Genomic DNA, 21,888 nt, shown 5'->3' with positions numbered 1-21,888 from the left:
GTGTGTGTGTGTGTGTGTGTGTGTGTGTGTGTGTTTGTGTCACCCCGTATAAATAGAGCCCAAGTCGAGTGTCTGCTCAAGCCGATACTTTATTCATTGGCAGTTCCACCGACCCGTGGAGGCTTCCATTACTGGTCTGAAAGCTTCCGACTACCCGATTGTTGATCTAAAAACCCACGTCGCTTGAAAAGCGCCTTGAAGCTATTATCAATCCCAAAAATCTTTAAACTCGATAATGTTTTTCTGAAGAATGTTCAATCGAATATTAGAAAACAATTTTCAGTCACTGCTATTAGAAATTTAATAATTTACAAATATTTATTTAGACTGATAAAAGTTATTTTTTTATCTAACATTATTGAGCTGCGAATTTTATTCAATTATTGATCAATGAAAATCGATATCATTTTTCTCAGAATTATTACATCATCATTATATAAACAGTTTAACATCTAATTGTGAGAAGTAGACTTTTACTATTTCCCGAAAACTGTTCATCATTTTTATTAGTTGGGACTTCAATTACTGTTTAAATAATAGCCAAGCAAGCAATTTTGTTCCATTGTTATCGTAATTATATTTAATATATAGTTATAGTTAATCAGACGATAAGTTACTATGTAGAATGTAGAAAATGGATTACAGACTTGCATTCAGCAATTCAAGCGACGAAACAGCACAGCAGGAAACAATTATCGTGTAATAATGCCCTTAAGGGGTGATGTGTGGAGACTTTTTTAACTCTACTATGTGTTCCCTATATGAACGTATTCAAATAGTCCTTATAAAACGAAATAAGAAATTTCTAATTAACATATATTGAAAGATTTATAAAAAAAATAAACAATTTATATATATATATATATATATATATATATATATATATATATTTATTTATCTATATAAAATTATCCTGCATCAAAATTGGATAAAATTATATAAAAAAAATATCCATATAATCGTGTTTTGAAAATTTTAAATGTTACATAATGTAAAATATTCCATTTTAAATAATTCAATCAAATATTTCGAAACTGAACTCGGTAAGCAAAAATATTTTAAACCAAATTTTATAATCTGCAGAGAAACAAATAATTAAATAATATAATAAATAAATAAAATAAATTTTTATTATATAAAATTTTTATTATATAAAAGTTATCGTCATTTTTCTGAATGGAATTATATCGTCTTTTTTACATAACATGGTTATTCTGCATGTAAAAATATTCAAGTTTATAAAAGAATCAATCATTTATACGACAATTTTAAATTTCATTTTGAAATATTTTTATATCTAAATATTAAATATAAATATCTTTTAAATTGACTTAATTTTTTGAAAATAGTCTCGACATCTTTATGCAAAGAACAATAAGATTAATCAATTATATGAAGAAAATACATAACTGCTTTCAAATGCACAATTACATATTAAAAAAATATGTAATTGTACATTGTAAATAGCATAATTTTTTTAAAAGCCACTATGCATTTTTTTGCAATTGGTGTGTATGCATTATGTGTTACGTGTGAAATCTTATAGCTTCATATACACTAAAAATTGTTATATATAAATATTTAAAAAAATTTAGATTTAAAATATTACAAATATTTATAAAAAAATATTGTGAGTAATTATCAAACGTGACATGACAATAACATTCAATCATTATAATATAAATTTTTTTCAAACGGTTTCTTAAGGCGATGCTGGACTTGTTTGTATTACCGACAAAACGCAGTAATTTTGTATTGCTCTCATTTTTTTATTAACTTTATTAATCTGGAAATCCACAATTAAAGTTTATGCATTACGTGTTTAACATATGAATTTCGTTCAAGCACAAGAAAAAATTTTTAAATTTAGATCTTTTTTACCATTTGATACCTTAAAATGGCACCCAAAGTTGTCAAGTTGCATAAATATTTACTTTATACTCTTATGGCCTGTACGTACAATACTGATATTACTAGACTAGAAAGTTACATGAAGAAACAACGTTGAGTTCTTAGAATTAGACTTATTACGATCAGAGGAATATCACAAAAATTTGTTCATATGTGTAACATGTGTGTACAGAAATGTATGTATGATTGTATGTATGCATATTGTATGTATATTGTAGATTGTATGTGTGTAAATAAATGTATCTATGTATGTGTAGATGTGTATATGTGTGAACGTTTTCGTCGGAGTTTACTCATCAGTTCAACATTCCCTTAATATGTTGAAATTTGAAACAAAATAGTAGACATATATCATATATATGTCTATATATATATATATATATATATGCACTATTTTGTTCCAAATTTCAACATAATGTTGAATACCTCAGATGGGCTACAACGTTATTATTTGGGATAGTCGGGTTTGTCAAACCTAAGGAGTTGGAACTCCGAGCAGGATCGTTGGGTGAAAGAGTTCTCCTTGAAATTACTGACACACACTTTCCTTTTGATTGGTTTATTTTAACAATGACACAACCCGTGCCACGTTGTTAACAATTTCACTTGCTATATTCTTCACACACGGTTGAAATGTCATCGGGCGGCTTGGCGTGTTTCGCGTTACGTACTCTGGCGGCCGACAATCGAGTATGACACTTGAGATACTGATATTACGGCTCGCGTGAACTTAGCGACGGACTTCGGTTAATATCCAGCGCGACTTCGATTAACTTATAATTCCGATTCCAAACGACTTATAATTTCGACTCCGACTGACTCTATGCGTAATCGATTATACGAGGGTAATTTGAAAAGTTTTGAGCCTTAACATGAAAATGACGTTACTCGTCAAAACCATTCTAGTACTACAATAGTATATGCTTTGAAAGACTTTTGTGAAAATTTTAGCCATTTTGGACGCTCAGTTGTTGTTTGACAGTCGTTTGTATCAGTCGATGTCAGTGTTTTTGTAAAAATGGAAAAAATTGAATATCGTGCCGTGATTAAATTCTTACATTTGAAAGGCAATTTGCCTGCGCAAATTAAAATCGAGTTGGACGCTGTTTACGGAGACTCTGCCACCATCATTTGTCACCGTAAAAAGATGGGCAGCTGAATTTAAACGTGGTCGTACCAGCTTGGCTGATGATGAGCGTTCGAGAATGGCCAAAAACTGCGACCATCGCTGATAACATCGAAAATGTTCACCAAATGGTACTGGACGACCGTCGAATCAAGGTTAGAGAGATAGCAAAGCATCTATGAGCATATCGAAAGAACGCGTTTGTCATATATTGACTGAAGAATTGGATATGCGCAAACTATCCGCATTGGGTGCCGCGCTTGCTCACTTTGAACCATAAACGAATTCGAATGAACATTTCCAAGGCCCTGTTGGAGCGGTTTAAGCGAAACGAGATTTTTTGGGTCGATTCATAACTGTAGATGAAACTTGGATCCACCACTACACTCCAGAGACAAAAGAACAATCAAAACAGTGGACTGCAAAGGGTGAACCTGCTCCGAAAAAGGTGAAGACGGTTCCATCAACTGGGAAGGTAATGGCGACTGTTTTTTGGGATAGTCACGGAATTGTGTGTATCGACTATCTTGAAAAAGGTAAAACAATAACGGGAGCGTATTTCGCATCATTACTTGATAAACTGAAGGCAGAAATTGCAAAAAAATGGCCGCATTTGAAGAAGAAAAAAGTGCTGTTCCATCAAAACAACGCACCTGCTCACACTTCGGTGGTCGCCATGGCCAAAATTCATGAACTGCACTTCGAATTGGTTGACCACCCACGGTATTCATCAGATCTGGCCCCCAGCGACTTTTTTCTGTTTTCTAAGCTTAAAATTTCACTTGGAGGACAGAGATTTTCATCGAACGAGGAGGTCATCGCATACGTAAACACCTATTTTGCGGAGCAAGACACCAACTACTATTTGGAGGGGTTAAAGAGGTTAGAGTATCGATGGGAAAGGTGTATCGACTTAAAAGGAGATTATGTTGAAAAATAAAACTATATTTGACCGAAAAAATACTTGTTTCTATGTTAGGCTCAAAACTTTTCAGACTATCCTCGTAGACAAACTTGATGTCTAATCAGCGTTCTGATCGATCGGGTTCATCGATCGATTACGCAGTATTGTATCGATCGATCAATAAATTAAGGAATTTGCTGATTGGCTTTTCTGCAATCGTTTTATATGACCCGTTCCTGCGCTCTTTCGGAAGATTGATCGCAGCTTTTGCTAGCTTGCATTTTCATAATCTTCCGAAAGATTTCTTGAATTTACTGTTGCCATACGAATTGTTAATAAGTCTAGTTGTAGATATGGCTACAAAATCCCTTCCCCCCCGTTAGCAAAAGAAAACGAAGATACGAGGTTTTCGCTATATTTACAAAATAAAGATTTTTCCCGATACAATTTATGTTACAATCGTTTGTTTAAAATCGTGTACTTTCGTTTCTCCTAGCGGCGCGATCTATACTACGTAGTTCGCTATTTCTACTTAGCTCTACTAGAATTTGTTTAGTGGGTTTTTTCTGTCTTTTCTTTATTTTTATCGCCACTATTATAATTACTATTATTCCAACTATTACTCCAATTACTATTATTGCTATTGTGGTGCTGCTTGTCGCCATTGGATAAACAAAGTGTTCATATAAGAGGTGTGGTTTTTCGTTTGTGTCTATTTCACTATTTATTTGTTGTAATTGATTTGATAAATCCTTAAGATCGGTTAGGTTTTGTATTTTAATTTTATTTTTATTTTTATTTTTGTATTTTATCTATATTAACGTTGAAGCTATTATTTAGTGTTAATATTATAATTTGGCAAGTACGTTTTTATTTCTTTTCCGCATGTTATCGTCTGAGATTTTATTATTGTGTCGGTTGTAAGTAGCTTATAATTATTTGGTAGTGTAATTTTGCCAGTTTGTACAATAGTTTCTCGTATTTCCGCACATCCTTTACATTGTAAAGTGTTGCGATCGCTTGTTTCTTTGGTATGGAATAATAATCATGAGTGTAGATCGCTTAACGCATTATATGTTAACTATATGCTATTTTTTATTATTACATATTTAAAGTTACAATTTGGTAGTGGCTTGTGCCAAATTTGCGCGCAGCAAATTCGTTCGCGCGATGTGCCGCAACTGACGTTTTAAGAATTTATAATCGTTTTTTCACTATGTTAAACTTTAAAATGTTTAGTTATCCTAATTTTAAAATCTTCTTTACAGTTTCCTGAACAAGTAATACTCACAAACAAATATAATAAATATATATGATAAACTTTTATTTTATAACCATAATTATAAAATTTAGAATACATAGGTATAAGCCGAATACATGTTAACAAACTACAACGAGAAATATGACTATTTTTCGGCAAGCAGGCTCTTGGTCGCTACATTTTTCTAAATGAAATAAATTCAGTCATATCACCAACTACGCGCCATTACAAGTGTCTTCTAATGTAGTAATTCTATAATCAACAATGCGATAATCAATATTTTTGATATCGATTAAAATCCCCTTTTATTATCTGTTGTACCCCGGATGGGCTACAACGTTAATTTTTTGAGATAGTCGGGTCCGTTAAGCCTAAGGAGTTGGGACTCCGAGCAGGATCAAACGAATGGAAGGAAATCTTGAAATCACTAACACACTTTCTTTATGATACTTGATTTATTTAACAACTGCACAATTTCTTGGATTCAATTATTGCTTATATTATTTCTTTCACACACGGTTAAACGTCGGCGGGCGTGTATCGTGTTACTCTGGCGGCCGTCGACCGAGTATGTCACCTGAGACGGTGATAGTACGGCTCGCGTGAACTTCGCTATGCTCGTGTAATATCTTGCGCGATAATTATAATAACGATTCCGAACGACACGTAATGTTTGATTGATTCCCGACTCTGACTATTCCGCCTTGTGTAGCCGGTTATATAGTTTGATTGATGCCTGGTCAGCATTCTGATCGTTTGCGTCGATCGGTTGCGTGATATTGATCAATCAATATCACGCTCGATTTGATCATCAAATTTAGGAATTTGTTGATCAGCTTTTTCGCAATGTTCTCGCGATGCATTTCTTCGGTCTTTCGAAAGACTGGTCGCGATTTCGGCGATCACACATTTGTGTAATCTTTCGAAAGACTTTTCGAGGTTCGTGCAACCTAATTTTGTTGCCATGCGGACTACTTTTATTATTGGTTGTAGGCCTGGCTACAACATCCCCCCCCTGTTATTAAAAGAAAACGGAGGTACGAGGTTTTCGCTTCTTACATAATTTTTGTTTTTTCCCGATACATTTTTTGGTATAATCGTTTGCTTAGAATCGAATACTTTCGCTTATTCTAACGGCGCGATTTACATTGCGTGCGTTATTGTTTCGTTTTGTTTTTTCTTCCTTAATACAATTATTATTGTTGCGATAACGATGACTATTATTAATGAGCTGCTAATTGATACAGGATATACAAAGTGTTTTTGTTGAAAAAAGGGTGTCTCGTTATTGTTTATTTCGTTTTTCATGTCATTTAATTTCTTTGTTAATTCTGTCAGGTCTGTTGCGTCTTGTATAACTTTTAATTTTAATTTCTCTGTCTTATTTGTCTTGAACGTTTCGCTTAGTAGCGTAATATTATATTTCGGTAGATATGTTTTTATTTCTTTTCCTTTATTGGTGCTTGTAGATTTTATTGTCTGCTGTGACTATTTTGCAATTGTCTGACAACGTTATTTTTCCTGTATTTGTAATTGTTGTACGCGTTTCTTTATTATTTTTGCATGAAATTGTAATAGTTTGTTTCGCTGGTGTGGAATATAGCCAAGAATATGAATTGCTTAAGGCTATCCATATGCTATTTTTTATTGTTACATACTTAATTTTACAATTATTATAACAGTTGTCATTTTCTGTATATATATCTATTTCGCATAGTGGGTCGGTTTTTACATTTCTTATTGGAAAGATTTGTTCGCACAAGTAATTTGTATTTATTTGCTTGCATTGTTTTAATTTTTCGTGGGTCAGTTTTGCGTACGTGTGTCTGTTAGTATCCAAAGCGATTAATGGGTTGTTCGTCTCAATTAATGCGGATATATTTTGTTTGTATGGTACCGGTAGTGGTATTACATTTAATATTTCATATAGCGGAAGTGTAATTAATGGGAAATGTAGGATTGTGTATACGTTTGTTTTGTCGCAGTGCGCGCTCATTGTCGTTACTTTTTCTATTGTCTGCCAATCCTCTTCCCTTATTTTAAATGGGAAATATGATCCTTGTGGTATTTGTGTGATTGCTTCTTTAAGGCTTTTTATTATTTCTTCTAACGGTATTAGTCGTGGGTGTAATATTCCATTTTTTATCGCCGTTAGGTATTCTATCGTGTCTTCCGCGTTTTGTGTCACTGCTGCAAGTATTGCGTTGGTGATTATAAAATGTTCTTTTATGTTTTCGTTACTTATTTCTGTTGTTAGCGTCATTTCTAATTTTTTGATTGCATTAGCTAAAATGTTTTCGTTATTCTGAATTATTTCTTCATGGTTATTTATGTGCGCTATTGTCGCGTTTATAATCTTGATTTGGTTCCTTATTATGTGCTCTGTCGTTTTTTGTTTGTTGTCTAGGATACTTAGTTGCTCGTTGATTAATTTTCTGTCTTCATTGTCCACTGTTCCAAATAATGTTTTGGCAATAGTTCCTATTCCATCTATTAGTCCTCTTTTCGTTTTTGTCTCTTGTGCTTTATACAGAGCGTTTATTCTTTTTATTAAGTGTTTTAAACGTTGATAATTGTTTTCAATTATGACATTATAGTTTTGACATGACCCCTTGTTTGTGAGGTGTAACATTGTGCATATATTTTGCGTTTTTTGAATGTATTCTTCTATTTGTTCTGTTCGCTTTTCAATTGGCGAAATATCTATTTTTATTATTATCTTCCAGAATGACTCGATTATGTTTAGTTTTCCTATTTCTTCGAAGTATATTCCGGGGTGATGCTCGAAGTTTTCTATTTCGAATGGTAATTTTTTCTCTTCTTCTCCGTGGGTCATCCATATCTTTATTCTGCAAAAATAAAAATTCTTATTTCTCCTGAAAATTTGTCGCTGCTTGAATTCGGCGTTTTTTCTTTTTTATCCTGTTCCCAGGTGTAATATTACTTTATTCTGAATTTGTTATCTTAGTTAAACGATTCTCCTGTGAGTCTGTTGAGCTTGCTTTTTTTTTCGACGTATATCGTTTCTCTTGGTGTCTTATTTATTATATCGGTGTGATCCTTCTAATATTTCATTTTTGCGATGAGCTCTCTGGCTGCATTTCGTCAGTTGTCGAAGTGCTTTCCTTGTGACACCATGGGTCACAACGCTAATTTTAATCGTGCTCCGCCAATTTTCAATGACGATGCCGCGGTGGGAGCCTCGTCTGATGACGAGGGCTTCGATATTGAAATTGACGATAGTGATGTTGACGAGTTTATGGGCCAACCTGACGCTCAGGCCCATTTTCATCGTGTGCGTGAGTGGTTGATGATCGTCAATCGCTTCTATAGCAGTGGTGTGTTCCATGTTTGTGACGAATGTATATGGTTCGTCACCGATGAGGCTCCCGGCAGGATTTTCGAACTGCCCTGGTCCGTGGAGCTTTATGAGCTTCTTGTTTCAATGCCCGACGCCGTACTTGCCGATGTGGTGGTGGAGGACGAGGAGGTGGAGGGTGAGGAGGTGGAGGACCCGGATGATCCCGTCGAAGTAGCTGCTCAGGACGAGATTGATCTGGGGGATGATCCCGTGCAGGCGAGGGACCGCTGTCCTGGGGCCTGATGTGGTGCATGCCTCGTACTAACATACTTTAGTTTGTAGTGTAGTTATTTTAGTGTAGTACTGTAGTGTAGTACTGTAGTGTAGTACTGTAGTGTTTTTGTAACTATGGATTATTTTCCGGACCTGTGGATGTTGGATTATTTTCCTGCTGAGATTCTTCCTCAGTAAGTCTCAAAGTTTTTATTTTTATTTTCTTGTTTCTCTTATATTATTCTATATTCTATTGTGTGCTTTTTCTTTTTATTTCCTTTTTAATTTTCCACGAACGGTTTAATTCGGTTCGCGTGTACGTTTATCGTTCGGCGGCCCATTTTTATTTTATAGTTTAATTCGCTTAGTTTTTCTAGAATTGTGTAGTCCGATCCATAACGCGTCTAGCTTTTTTGATCTCCCTCGCCGAACTGTTTCGTCGTGTAGTAGGACTTTATCTCCTATTTCGAACGTGCGTATTTTTGTTTTTCTGTCGTATGTTTCCTTCGCTTTTTGTTTTTCTTCTTTTATATTTTCCTTTGCTATCTGATTCGCGGCTCGTATTCTTTCACGGAGTTCTTGCGCATAATCATCGTATGTATACGATGATTTCGGTGAGCTAGTTAGGGCCGTAGGTAGTGGTGCCTGGTGCCCGTATACCAGTTCGAACGGCGTGAATCCCGTAGCGGTGTGCGGTGTCGTATTATATGCGAACATCGCATACGGTATCCATTCGTCCCAGTCTGTCTGATCATTATTAATATAATGTCGTAAATATTCGGTTAATGTCCGATGTGATCTTTCGAGTGCTCCGTTTGTTTCTGGATGATAGGCCGTCGTTTGTAATTTGTGTATTTTTAGTAATTTGCACGTATTCTTAAATAATTCGCTTGTAAAATTTGTTCCTTGGTCGGTTAATATTTTATCTGGAATTCCATATTCTAATATAATTTTTGTGACAAATTCTTTCGCTACTGTTGTCGCCTCTTGATTTTGTATTGGTATTCCTTTGCTAAATTTTGTTAAACTGTCCTGGAATGTCAATACATATTTGTTTTCCATCGTTGTTATAGGCAAAGGTCCTACAATATCTAACGCGCATTTCTCAAATGGTTTTGTTGGCGTATCTGTTATCATTAATGGTGCTTTAGCGCGTCGTTGCAATTTATTTTTCTGGCAATATTCGCATTTTGAGATGTATTGCTCAACGTCTCTTTTTAATCCTGGCCAGTTGTGGTGTAATCGTATTCTATTTATTGTTCGTTCAACGCCCTGGTGTCCTCCTATAGGTGCGTTGTGATATTCATATAATATTTGTTTCTTTTCTTCTTCTTTATATTGTTTTTCTGACGCGACGTCGTCAGTTTGCTGCCCTTCTGTTATTGCTGCTACGTTACGGCTCAATGCGTCGGCGTTAGCGTTTGCTTTTCCAGCTTTATGTATTATTTCATAATCGAATTCTTCCAATTTTAATCTCCATCTGACTAAACGTGATCCGGGATCTGTTACGTTAAATAACCATATTAACGGTTTATGATCGGTAATTATTTTAAATTTTGTCCCGTATAAATAAGGTCTGAAATGTTTTACTGCCCATACTATTGCGAGTAATTCCTTTTCAGTTGTATTATAATTCTGTTCTGCTCGCGATAGTACACGGCTGGCGTACGCGACGGGTTGGTCTTGACCTACCTCGCCTTGCGATAAGACGGCTCCTATTGCATAGTCCGATGCATCCGTTGTTAGGAGAAATTCTCTCGTAAAGTCTGGATATTTTAATATCGGTGCCGTCGTTAATTTATTTTTTAACGTATCAAATGCGTTTTGCTGTTTTTCGGTCCATTCGAATTTCTCTCCCTTTTTTGTGAGTTTTGTTAGAGGTTTTGCTATTCGTGAGAAATCTTCGATAAATTTTCGGTAATATCCGGCTAATCCGATAAATGATTGCACATCTTTTACTTTCTTGGGCATAGGAAAATTTTTTACGGCGTGCAGTTTTGATGGATCTGGCGAAATTCCATTTTCCGTAATTATGTGTCCTAAATAAATCACTTCTTTTCTTAAAAATTCGCACTTGTCCGGTTGGAGCTTTAGATTGTTCTCTCTTAGTCTCTGGAGAACTAATTTTAATCTTTTGTTATGCTCTATTAAGCTAGGACCGTATATTACAATATCGTCCAGATACACTAGACATTTAATTCCTTGCAACCCTGTTAAAATTGAATTCATTAATCGTTGGAAGGTTGCAGGTGCGTTTTTCAGACCAAATGGCATTCTATTAAATTCATAATGACCGTGTGGTGTAGAGAATGCTGTTTTATTTTTATCTCGCTCCGTCATTGATATCTGGTGGTAACCTGATGCGAGATCCAGTGTCGTGAAGTATTTTGCGTTGCCCAGTTGATCAAGTATATCCGTTATATTGGGCAACGGAAATGAATCTCCGATTGTGAGATCGTTTAATTTTCTGAAGTCTATTACAATTCGTAATTTTGTTTTTCCTGACGCATCTGTCTTTTTGGGCACGACTAATAGTGGTGCGTTCCATTGGCTGACGCTCGGTCTGATAATTTCTTGTTTCAACATTTCTTGAATCTGTTTATTTACTTCGTCTTTGTGTTTTTCCGGTAAACGATAAGGTCGTACGTTTACTGGTGACGAATCTGTTCGTACTGCTATTTCATGCTTAATCTTTGTTGTGCATGATAATGTATCCCCTTCTAGGTGGAACACGTCATTGTATTCGTGACATAATTTTAATATAGATTTTCGTTCTTCTTCATTTAAATGTTCTGTGCGCAAGGAATTGTTTATTTGCTCTTCTCGAGCTATTGATTTTGTCTCTTTATTTTTTGTCTGTATTGCGTTTACAGATTCTTGTATTATTTTTTCTTGTGTATTTATTTCTTCTATTATTACTTGTGGTACTTGCACAATTTTTTCTTCTTCTGTAATATTTATTATACTTATTGGGCACGTATAATTTCGTGGTTCGACTAGGCAACATCCAATAAAATTTCCAGGTATCATTTCCTCTGGTTTTGTCAATCCTATTATTTTGCTTAGTTGTGACTTGTACGATTGTTTCGCTGCGCGGCCCTAAGGTTACGCGCCTGTATGGGTACAGTCTGAATTTCGTATTTTGAAATTGTACTAAATTTATTCTTGGATTGAACGCAATCATGTATTTCCAAATAAAATCTGCTCCTAGGATTGCATCATATTCCATTGGCGCATTATCTCGCACTATGTATACGGGGTGTCGTATCTTTTCTCGCGACAGTTGCACCGTAATATGTGTTTTGCCCAATGTTATTATTTCATGTCCTGTTATGCCTGTTAGCTTAGTTTTTTCTTCATAGATTAGGACGTGGTCTAAAACATGTTTCAGTTTTATTATTGTTGCTGATGCTCCTGTATCAAACAAGAAATTTATTTTTCTTTCTTTGGCTTCTGCAATCGGTAATGTGATCGCATTTAATCCAGTGTTAACGAGCGGTGTTCCCTTGACGTGTGCCACGCGATACTCTGACGCGGGACGCGGGACGGTCGATTTATCTTCGCCGGTTTCGCTCTTTTTATTTTTAAAATTCTTCGCGGGATTTTCTCTTCGCGAATTCGAAAAAATTTTTCCGGAATTTTTGCTGTTTTCCGGTTTTCCATTTAATGTCCAACATTCGTGCCGTAAATGTCCTATCTTTTTGCAATAGCTACACTGTTTCTCTACTGTATTTATTCGTGGTTGCCTTTCTGGCTTAGGCAGAGTATATCTATTTGAAAAACGGCTAGTCCTACAATCGTATCCGTAATGACCGATTTTTCCGCATTTTTCACAATGCGGACTAGGTGTATGCGCTTTAAATACTGGCCGGTTTCGATAGGTTAGCGTTCGCATGCTAGGTCCTCGCGTTTTTTCTTCCGCGGTTGCTCCTGCGATTGCTTCCTGTATTGTTTGATAACGCTGCGATCGTACAATTAATTTAATTTCTTCGTGTAAACCATTCTGGTAATTGTGGAGCGCCTGCTCTTTTATATTTTCTAAGATCGCGCGTTGCTGTTCGACCGTATGATTTTTTCCTTCTTCCATGGATTCGTATAATTCCATGGCTATATTTTCGGTTCGTCTGCCGAATTCTTGTGCATTCTCGTTTGCTTTTTGTTTGAGCGAGTTGAATTCGAGTTGCAAATGTGCGGTGCTTCGTTTGCTCAAATATTCTTTTTCTAATTCTCGTTTCAATTGTTCAAAGTTTATTATATCTCGCGTACGGAAATCCATCATGGCCTTGCCTTTGAATTTAGTGCAAAGAATGGCTTCTAATAGAGAATGTTCATCCGCGGGATGTATATTTTTTATCGCGTACGTACTTGCGTTTAGAAATTCGTACACGCGTCCTCGTGACGTGCCGTCGATCTCTGGGATCATGTTACGCGCGTCTTTCAGTGTGAGGAATGCCAGTGCATTTCCCGGCTGGTTTCGTATATCTTGATACGAACGTCCGTAAGTTAGATCTAACGGGTGTGATAGAAAATCCTGAGATATTCTCGTTCGTTCGCCCATAGGCAATTGTGTTTGTTGTCTTAATTCGTTGACTTGCACAATTTTTTCTTCTTCTGTAATATTTATTATACTTATTGGGCACGTATAATTTCGCGTATTTCGTCCATTAATTCTCGAATGAGACTGTTATCGGGCGGTGCGTCGATTGTGACGCGGCGGTTCGTTCGACTTTCTTGCGGTCCATGTCTCTCGACAGAATGTCGTAATTGTAAAATTTCGTTGTCGATTTCATTCTGTTGTTCGACAGGTGAGTGAGCCATTTCGTTTATTAGCGATTGATATATATTAAAAGAATTGAATAAGCTTCCGTCTCGTAGGTTTGTATGTATGTTTTTTCGCGCTTGTACGTGTGTGTTAGTGTGAGAGTCGGTGTCGTTCGGTTCGAGCAAGCTGTAATCTTTTTCGTCGTATGGAAATTCGCGTTCTGTTATTACGTGGACGTCTTCGTCACTATCGTATTGTAGTACGCGGCGCACGTTATCGCGTATTTCTTTTAATGCGTTTTTCGCGGTATTTAACGCGGAGATAGTATGCGGAAAGTTTACAGAATTATTTATTGACCGTGATTTTGGCCAAGTCGCATTTGCTACGTTGTCCTTCGCTGCGGACATTCGCCTTTTTAAAATATAATTTCTTGGACTTACATTAGTAGATAAATCGCATACGCTCGCATGTTCGCTGCTTGTGCTGGTGCGTCAATTGGCTGCGTGTAGTAGTGCGTGTCGGTGAAGCGTCCTTGCTGCCTGGTATCGTTGTACACGGTCAGCGCTGGCTGGCTCTCGGTGCTCGTGGACTCTCTGGTCGTTGCTCCGCTGCCACTGGACACTCGTTGTCGTAGGTCGGCACTCTACTAATATTGCACTGTACACTTGACACAATTTCGTGGGCGGCTTATTTTTTGACGAGGCCTTTTCCGTCTGCCTGTTTTCTACAGGTCTTGTATTTTCCGCTTATTGAGAATTTGATTCTTCTGCCTGTCTATTGCTGCAGGTCTTGTATTTTCTGCTTATTTTGATTCTTCTGCCTGTCTATTACTGCAGGTCTTATTTTTTCTGTTTATTGAGAGTTTGATTCTTCTGCCTGTCTATTACTGCAGGTCTTATTTTTTCTGCTTATTGAGAATTTGATTCTTCTGCCTGTCTATTACTGCAGGTCTTATATTTTTTGCTTATTGAGAATTTGATTCTTCTGCCTGACTATTACTGCAGGTCTTATTTTGTTTGGGCGGCTTACTCGTTTGATTCTGCTGGCTTGATTAACAATGATCCTCTCAAGTTGTTCTTGGGGATGGTTTTGACTATCCCACCGCTGCCACCAAAATGTTGTACCCCGGATGGGCTACAACGTTAATTTTTTGAGATAGTCGGGTCCGTTAAGCCTAAGGAGTTGGGACTCCGAGCAGGATCAAACGAATGGAAGGAAATCTTGAAATCACTAACACACTTTCTTTATGATACTTGATTTATTTAACAACTGCACAATTTCTTGGATTCAATTATTGCTTATATTATTTCTTTCACACACGGTTAAACGTCGGCGGGCGTGTATCGTGTTACTCTGGCGGCCGTCGACCGAGTATGTCACCTGAGACGGTGATAGTACGGCTCGCGTGAACTTCTAGCTATGCTCGTGTAATATCTTGCGCGATAATTATAATAACGATTCCGAACGACACGTAATGTTTGATTGATTCCCGACTCTGACTATTCTGCCTTGTGTAGCCGGTTATATAGTTTGATTGATGCCTGGTCAGCATTCTGATCGTTTGCGTCGATCGGTTGCGTGATATTGATTAATCAATATCACGCTCGATTTGATCATCAAATTTAGGAATTTGTTGATCAGCTTTTTCGCAATGTTCTCGCGATGCATTTCTTCGGTCTTTCGAAAGACTGGTCGCGATTTCGGCGATCACACATTTGTGTAATCTTTCGAAAGACTTTTCGAGGTTCGTGCAACCTAATTTTGTTGCCATGCGGACTACTTTTATTATTGGTTGTAGGCCTGGCTACAACATATCTCTCCCACAGGAAATATATATTGCGAAAAATATTACCTCAGCCAGGGATCGAATCTGGATCACCTGCTCTCCGGGCAGGCATCTTATCCACTAGATTACTGGCTATGGTAATATTTATTGTAATATTCAGATAAATAAACGTCTTTTTTAGCCTATAAATTGCCATAAAAATAGCCATGTTGCCGAAAAATAGCCATGTTTCTTGATATAGTTTATAAAATTTAGTCTTGAAATGAATAGTTACATTATATATTAATACATTTTCTATTCTCATTTCTCGTTATTTTCCTTCTTAAAATTTATTTCAAACATCATATTTGATGTTAGAACAAAGCAAAAATTAATTATTATTTCAACAAAAATTCGGCCTATTTCAATTTGAGTGAAGATCTATATAGCAAGTTAGTTCTCGTCAAAAACTTGAAGAGAGAAATATACTTTCCTCTTTGCATACTATTTAATAAGTGTATCGTCATATTAAAGTAAACTTAGTTACAGAACAGTTTCCTTATTAAATTCAATCCTTAATATTATTTTGCATCTTGCATGTAACAGCGAACTGTAGCAAAAACATTTCATGTACTTATGAGCCTGAGTTTAATTGAACGATTATTAAATTTCACTAATAGCTGGACTAATCGATTATTATGTTCAATTAATAACTCAGAGTTTGTAATCATAAAAATCATTATATTTGCTCTCCATGCAGTATACAAGAAATTATTATAATGCAAAATTTTGAATTTACAAGTTCTAATTATCTTCAATACTTCTTTCATCGATTGTTATCACTCGCCATGAAACATTATTCATATATTAGCGATATATAAGCGATTGTGATTATTCGCTATAAATCTTCATGCTACGGGTGTAATTACTTGATATTGCATTCGTTTATTGAAATAGATTTGTATTTGATGAAGTATTATCAGGTGAAAAAGAAAATAATGGGAATTTTCTTATTTTTAATTCAGGACAAAATTTGAATGGATTAACCGATTTTATTTTTCCAAAACGTAATCTCCGTTATTTTCAATAACCTTTCGACATTTTTTGATCACTTGATCAATGTCGTGGGCAAAAAATCAGCTGTCGATAACAACTAGATTTTGAAATAGAGTTTCGCCAAACACGCCATGAATGTTTCGGAGAATTTCTGCTGCATTTATGCCTTTTTTGTATTCGTACAAATTTGCTGCACGAATTCTCATCTTCTCTGTGTCCATTTTAACGGCTTTTTTGCACTCAAAACAATAGCGAAAATCAAAGCTAATATGCACGCCAGAACAGTCTATAGTTGTCCCCGGTTACAACCATGTTTTGTTTGTAAACATAGCACACGCTGTTCACAAATGGCGGGTTTTTCAAAATGACATAGGCGAAAATTCCCATTACTTTCTTTCATACCTGATAATTATTTTAAATACACAATCGTTTTGTTTATATCATTTGTATATCATTTGTTTTTTTGTTCTTATTTTGTTTTTTATTTTAGTGTAACAATTTGTTTTTGTTTTATTATAATTCCACTGTAGCGTCCACTGGATTCACAAACGTCATCCTCCAACTTAACGTGCGTTATGATTTGTTTTTTAATTTTTGACATTAAAATGCACGTATGATCAATTACCTTTTTAAAAAAAGGTAAAAAAAAGGTGTCAAATATAATGGATGCTTGAAAAAAAAAGGAAACTGTTGTACTAAGTTGTATCAAAAAGTAGAATCTAACTAAACAATATCTTTTATTAAAAAAAAATAGAAACTAGAAGTACGTATCTTCATTGAAGAATTTTTTTATTCTAACCTATGTGATAATAGTAGTTTTAATTTTAGTCCTATAAACTGTAATGATGCACCTCGCCACATCGTTCCGTGCGACCTTTCATCCTGCGGACGAAAGCCGACCGACCACCCATCGGCTTAAAGGCGCGAAAACGCCAATAAACTCTTTAATTATTTCAATAATAATCACTTACGGGCTGTACGGGGAATCTGCGCTATTTAGCGCGACGCGACAAAGATACCCGAACGCGATATCCTTAAAATACTAGCGAAGTAACAAATAAAATTGTTTATTAAACTATTTTATTGTAAATTAGTTCAGCAAAGTAACACTCGCGAATCCGAAATACTCCGAAATTAACCGAATTATCGATTCGCGGGATATAAAAAGCCCATTCCGACTGTAAAATAGACAGATTCTCGGAATCATTCGTCGGGCTCGTTCTAGCGAAACCGACTCCGATCCTGACAAAGAATTTGCCAAGCAGAGGTTGCGAGTACGCCGCCCCAGCCAGGAGTTACTGGCCAGAGCCGATCTCTGTCTCCTACCCGATCCGCCGAATCCGCTTGCCGGGAACACTTGACGTAGCGTGTTCGCTGCCCCAACCAGGAGTTACTGGCGCCGGCCAAAGCATCTCCTCCGTCACCCGAAGTTAAATGCAACGTATGGCAAATCGCCACGCCAGATGTTTCTGGCCGTTGTGCCCTGTGGCTGAACACGCCGGCGTGAATAATTTCCGCCGTCCTCGCTTTCGAGTATCAACTCGCGATCCGCGCCCGCGCTGTAAATACCCGCAATTCATGCCTGCTGTAAATATCTGCGATCCACGCCGCTGTCAATATTTGCGACCGCGCCCACGACGAACCACTACCGCATAGAAAATTAAATTTACAATATATAATAGTATTCATTTCGAAAATATTTATTTTAATTTTTACATTTAATTTTAATTTTTACATTTTTATTTATTAATAACTTTTTATTGTTATTGAATATAATTTACCTTATTTTTGAATCATTGTTTATATGTCTCAATCAACCATGCATCGTTTCCGCGCGTCGCTTTTTTTTTGTATATTCTAGGAGACCGCAATTGTTTTTCAACTGCTTTTCTTCTCAACTATTTTTATTGAATATAATCTTCCTTATTTTTGAATACAATTTCGCGAATTCATTATTCTGTTTAATAATTTTTAATATCGGTTGCTTCAGATAGATGTAAGATATTCAATGTCCAAATCCGCAATGATAGTTATAATTTTACACATAACTTTTTTTAAAATAATAAACTTTTTTTATATATAATAAAAGAATTATTACGCATATTTATAATTAAACAATTAATAATCATATTAAAACAATCAATTAAATAAATAAATAATCATTAAATAATCAATAATTAATCAGAACGAGATGGAAGAAAGAAAAACGCGACGTATAGACACTGCGGTCTCTCAATCGCACTAGCGTCGAATGTATGAGACAGCGAAGGGACACCGAAATCGGTATCATATCCGATTATGCTTTCTCTCTCAATCGTGCGTTTTGCTGTTAAGGATGCAACATCGAATTGCCCCCACTATTTTTTCTACCCGCTCCGCGATCTCCTTCGCGCTCCGCGGAGATACGGACATACGCGCTTCGTGTATATGTGTAGCGGCCGCGTGCCGAGCGCAGGACACTATTCCTGTCAGTGCGTGTACATAATCACGTACATTCTATTGTATATCAACTGCGCCGTTGCTTAATAAATTGTAAAATGCGCTGCGATCGTTGCCATCACGATTGACTATATTATTTGTCATCCAAAATTCCTTGCTGAATAAATAAATTGGTAATCAAGGACAACTTATTTATCTTGTCGCTTTTTCATTCCGAACCCGGACAAACCGACGAGCGTATCCGCGTACTTATCAAAACTTCGCGAATTACGAACTGGCGAAAAAGCGATCTATTTTAAAACATTAAGTTACAAGTCCTTAGTCGAATTATGTATTTCAATTGTATTAGGTGTACAAAAAAGTTCTGAGCTTTAGATTTCATACAACCGAAATAACAATTTAAATTTTATATATCTTCCCGCCCTTTTGTGGTTTTAAAGCGTTGATATTTGGCCTTCTAAAATGTCATACAGTTTGGCGTTTGATGCACATAATCTCAAAAATCAGTAGTGTTTACGATGGCAATAACAAAAGAGCATATTTGATTTTCCATCCACTTCGCGTTTCATCTGAAGAAAAATGCTGCTGAAGCCACTGCAATGATTTGTGCTGGATATGGAGAGAACGATGTAAGTCATACTACATGTAAAAGATGGTATCAAAAATTTCGCCAAGGAGATTTCAGTCTTAAAGATGAACCGCGTGCTGGACGCACTCAAAAGATTGAAACGGACGAATTGCAAGCACTGCTGGATATAAACTCTGCACAAACTGAAAAGGAACTTGCAGAACAGCTTGGCGTTACGCAGCAAACCATTTCCGTACGTTTACATACGATGGGAAAGGTTCAGAAGGAAGATGGGTTCCGCATGAATTGTCCGAAGACAACAAAAATCGTCGGCGTGACACTGCACTCACTTTGCTTTCAAAGTTCCGGAAAAAAGATTTTCTGTACAAAATCATTACAGGCGATGAAAAGTGGATTCTTTATGATAACCCTAACGTAGAAAATCATGGGTTGACCCTGGTCAACCTTCGACATCGACGCCAAAGCCCAATATCCACGCCAAGAAGGTTTTGCTCTGTATCTGGTGGAATTGGAAAGGTGTGTTGTATTACGAGTTGTTACAACCGGGTGAAACAATCACGGCAGACCGCTACCAACAACAATTGACCAATTTGAGTGATGCATTAGAAGAAAAGAGGCCATTTACTGGCCAAGGACGTCGTAAAGTGATCTTGCTTCATGACAATGCTCGACCACATGTTGCGAAAGCGACTCAGGACCATATCTTTGCGTTAGGCTGGGAACTTCTTCCGCACGCGGCGGATAGTCCAGACATGGCGCCTTCCGATTACTACCTATTCCGGCCGCTGCAGCATCATTTGGCTGATACACATTTCGTGAGATTTGAAGAGATACGAAAATGCATTGATGACTTTATCGCTTCAAAGGTGAGCTTCTATTGTCAAGGAATTCGCAAGCTATCCGAAAGCTGGCAAAAGGTCGTTGATGCAAACGGGGAATAATTCGCTGATTATTTTTTTGTTTGTTTTTGAATAAAGATTGAATGTTACAAAAAAAAGCTCAGAACTTTTTTGTACACCTAATACTTTACCATTTTTTTTTCTATAATACGCACAACGAGAGTAAATAAGACAGAGAACGAAAGAACGAGCGAGATAACTTATTTGCTCTTTTTTCACGTGTCCGATTGGCAATCGACGATGTCATCGTGTTTCGCGGCGAGTTTAACTATTGCTGATAATTCATTTCGGAGTATAAGTGATGTTTATGTGCCATAAACTGTTATTTTGTAAATAAGTTCTATGTAAAGTAATATGAGTATTGTCATTTTGAATGCATGTATTTTTCATTGTATTGTACTTTTAAGTATGTATATATTTGTGCTTTTTAATATTTTTCCTTAATTTATTTAATATTTATTGATGTATTTCAGGATGTTGCTTTACAATGTTTTTCTGAATATCCTGAAAATATATGGTACATGTAATTTTAGTACAAGTGCAATATATTTTTTTATATTTTTATTAATACAATTTCATTGAAAACAAATAATTCACTTTTATTAACAATTATTAAATATATCTTTTTGATTAAACTTTTGTTTAAACAAATGTATCAAGATATTCTCAAGAATTGCACAATAATCTATACAAACAATAGTATCTGAACTTTTAACTTTGATTTCTAGAAAAAAGCACAAACGCAAAAGGACAATATCAAAATGACAGTATTTATATTTCTTCTTAAAACCTACTTGCAAAATAACAGATTATGGCGCACAAACATCAGTCACTTACACTCCAAAACAAATTATCACCAACTGTCAAACTCGCCATGAAATGACATTGTTGACCGCCAATCGGATGTACGGAAAAAAACCCTGTGGATAAATTAGACCGATAAGTCAGGATGACTACAGGACCGAACGAACATTAATTCACTAGATTCCTACAATGACCTTGAATTATCAGTCTGATGATCTGCTGGGTCAATAAGATTAATAATGACATGTCGCGACAGACATTGCAACCGTACAAAGGCGACATTTCTTAAAGTAAAAATCAGACTTTGCATGGTAATGTAGGACACGTAGCGAAAAAATAAAAATACTTTTAATAGATAAACAAGGAGGATCCTAAGCCTTCCGGGGCGAGAGGGGGGTGAAAGGCAGAGTGGGGTTATAGGATTCCGGGGGGGTTCGCATCCGGGGGAAGAAAATGGATCCCTCTGGCGGTCGCCGGGGTAAGTTTTTTCTCCTCGGTCGGTAAGGATGGTTTTCTTTCCCTCTGGCGCTCGCGGGGTGGCTTCCCCCGGGCGGTCGCGGCGTCTTCCGCGGGGCCTAGCGCGTCCCGTTTTTCGAGGCGACGGGAAGGCGCGCGTCCTGTGTCTAGGCGTTTTCCACGGGACCTAGCGCATCCTATTCTATAGGATGTCGCGGTTTGGCGTGTTTTCGACGCTGCCTTAGAGTATATATTTAACCAAGGGTATTGACGATGTATCGTTAATTTGCGAGATGGGGAGTCAGTCTAATATTCCGGAGAGTCAATTGAAGGATCCGGAGA

General features: G+C 36.5%; 2 protein-coding genes across 10 annotated transcripts in view; one reads left to right on the top strand and one right to left on the bottom strand.

Moving 5' to 3' along the window:
- Nucleotides 1-21,888, top strand: part of LOC105423461 (extracellular serine/threonine protein CG31145) — a 450,620-nt gene that overhangs the window by 376,652 nt on the left and 52,080 nt on the right. The window lies entirely within an intron of this gene.
- LOC148935687 (uncharacterized) lies at nt 1,587-8,141 on the bottom strand. Its single transcript, XM_089080668.1, is given in 3 exon segments — nt 1,587-4,718; nt 6,557-6,679; nt 6,681-8,141. Coding segments are annotated over 3 exon segments (1,791 nt in total). The 5' UTR covers nt 8,039-8,141; the 3' UTR covers nt 1,587-4,408.

Source organism: Pogonomyrmex barbatus, unplaced genomic scaffold (assembly GCF_055798465.1).
Source record: "Pogonomyrmex barbatus isolate J1 unplaced genomic scaffold, ASM5579846v1 scaffold4, whole genome shotgun sequence".
NCBI classification, from domain to species: Eukaryota; Metazoa; Arthropoda; class Insecta; order Hymenoptera; family Formicidae; genus Pogonomyrmex; species Pogonomyrmex barbatus.
This window is presented reverse-complemented; position numbering and strand designations above follow the sequence as displayed.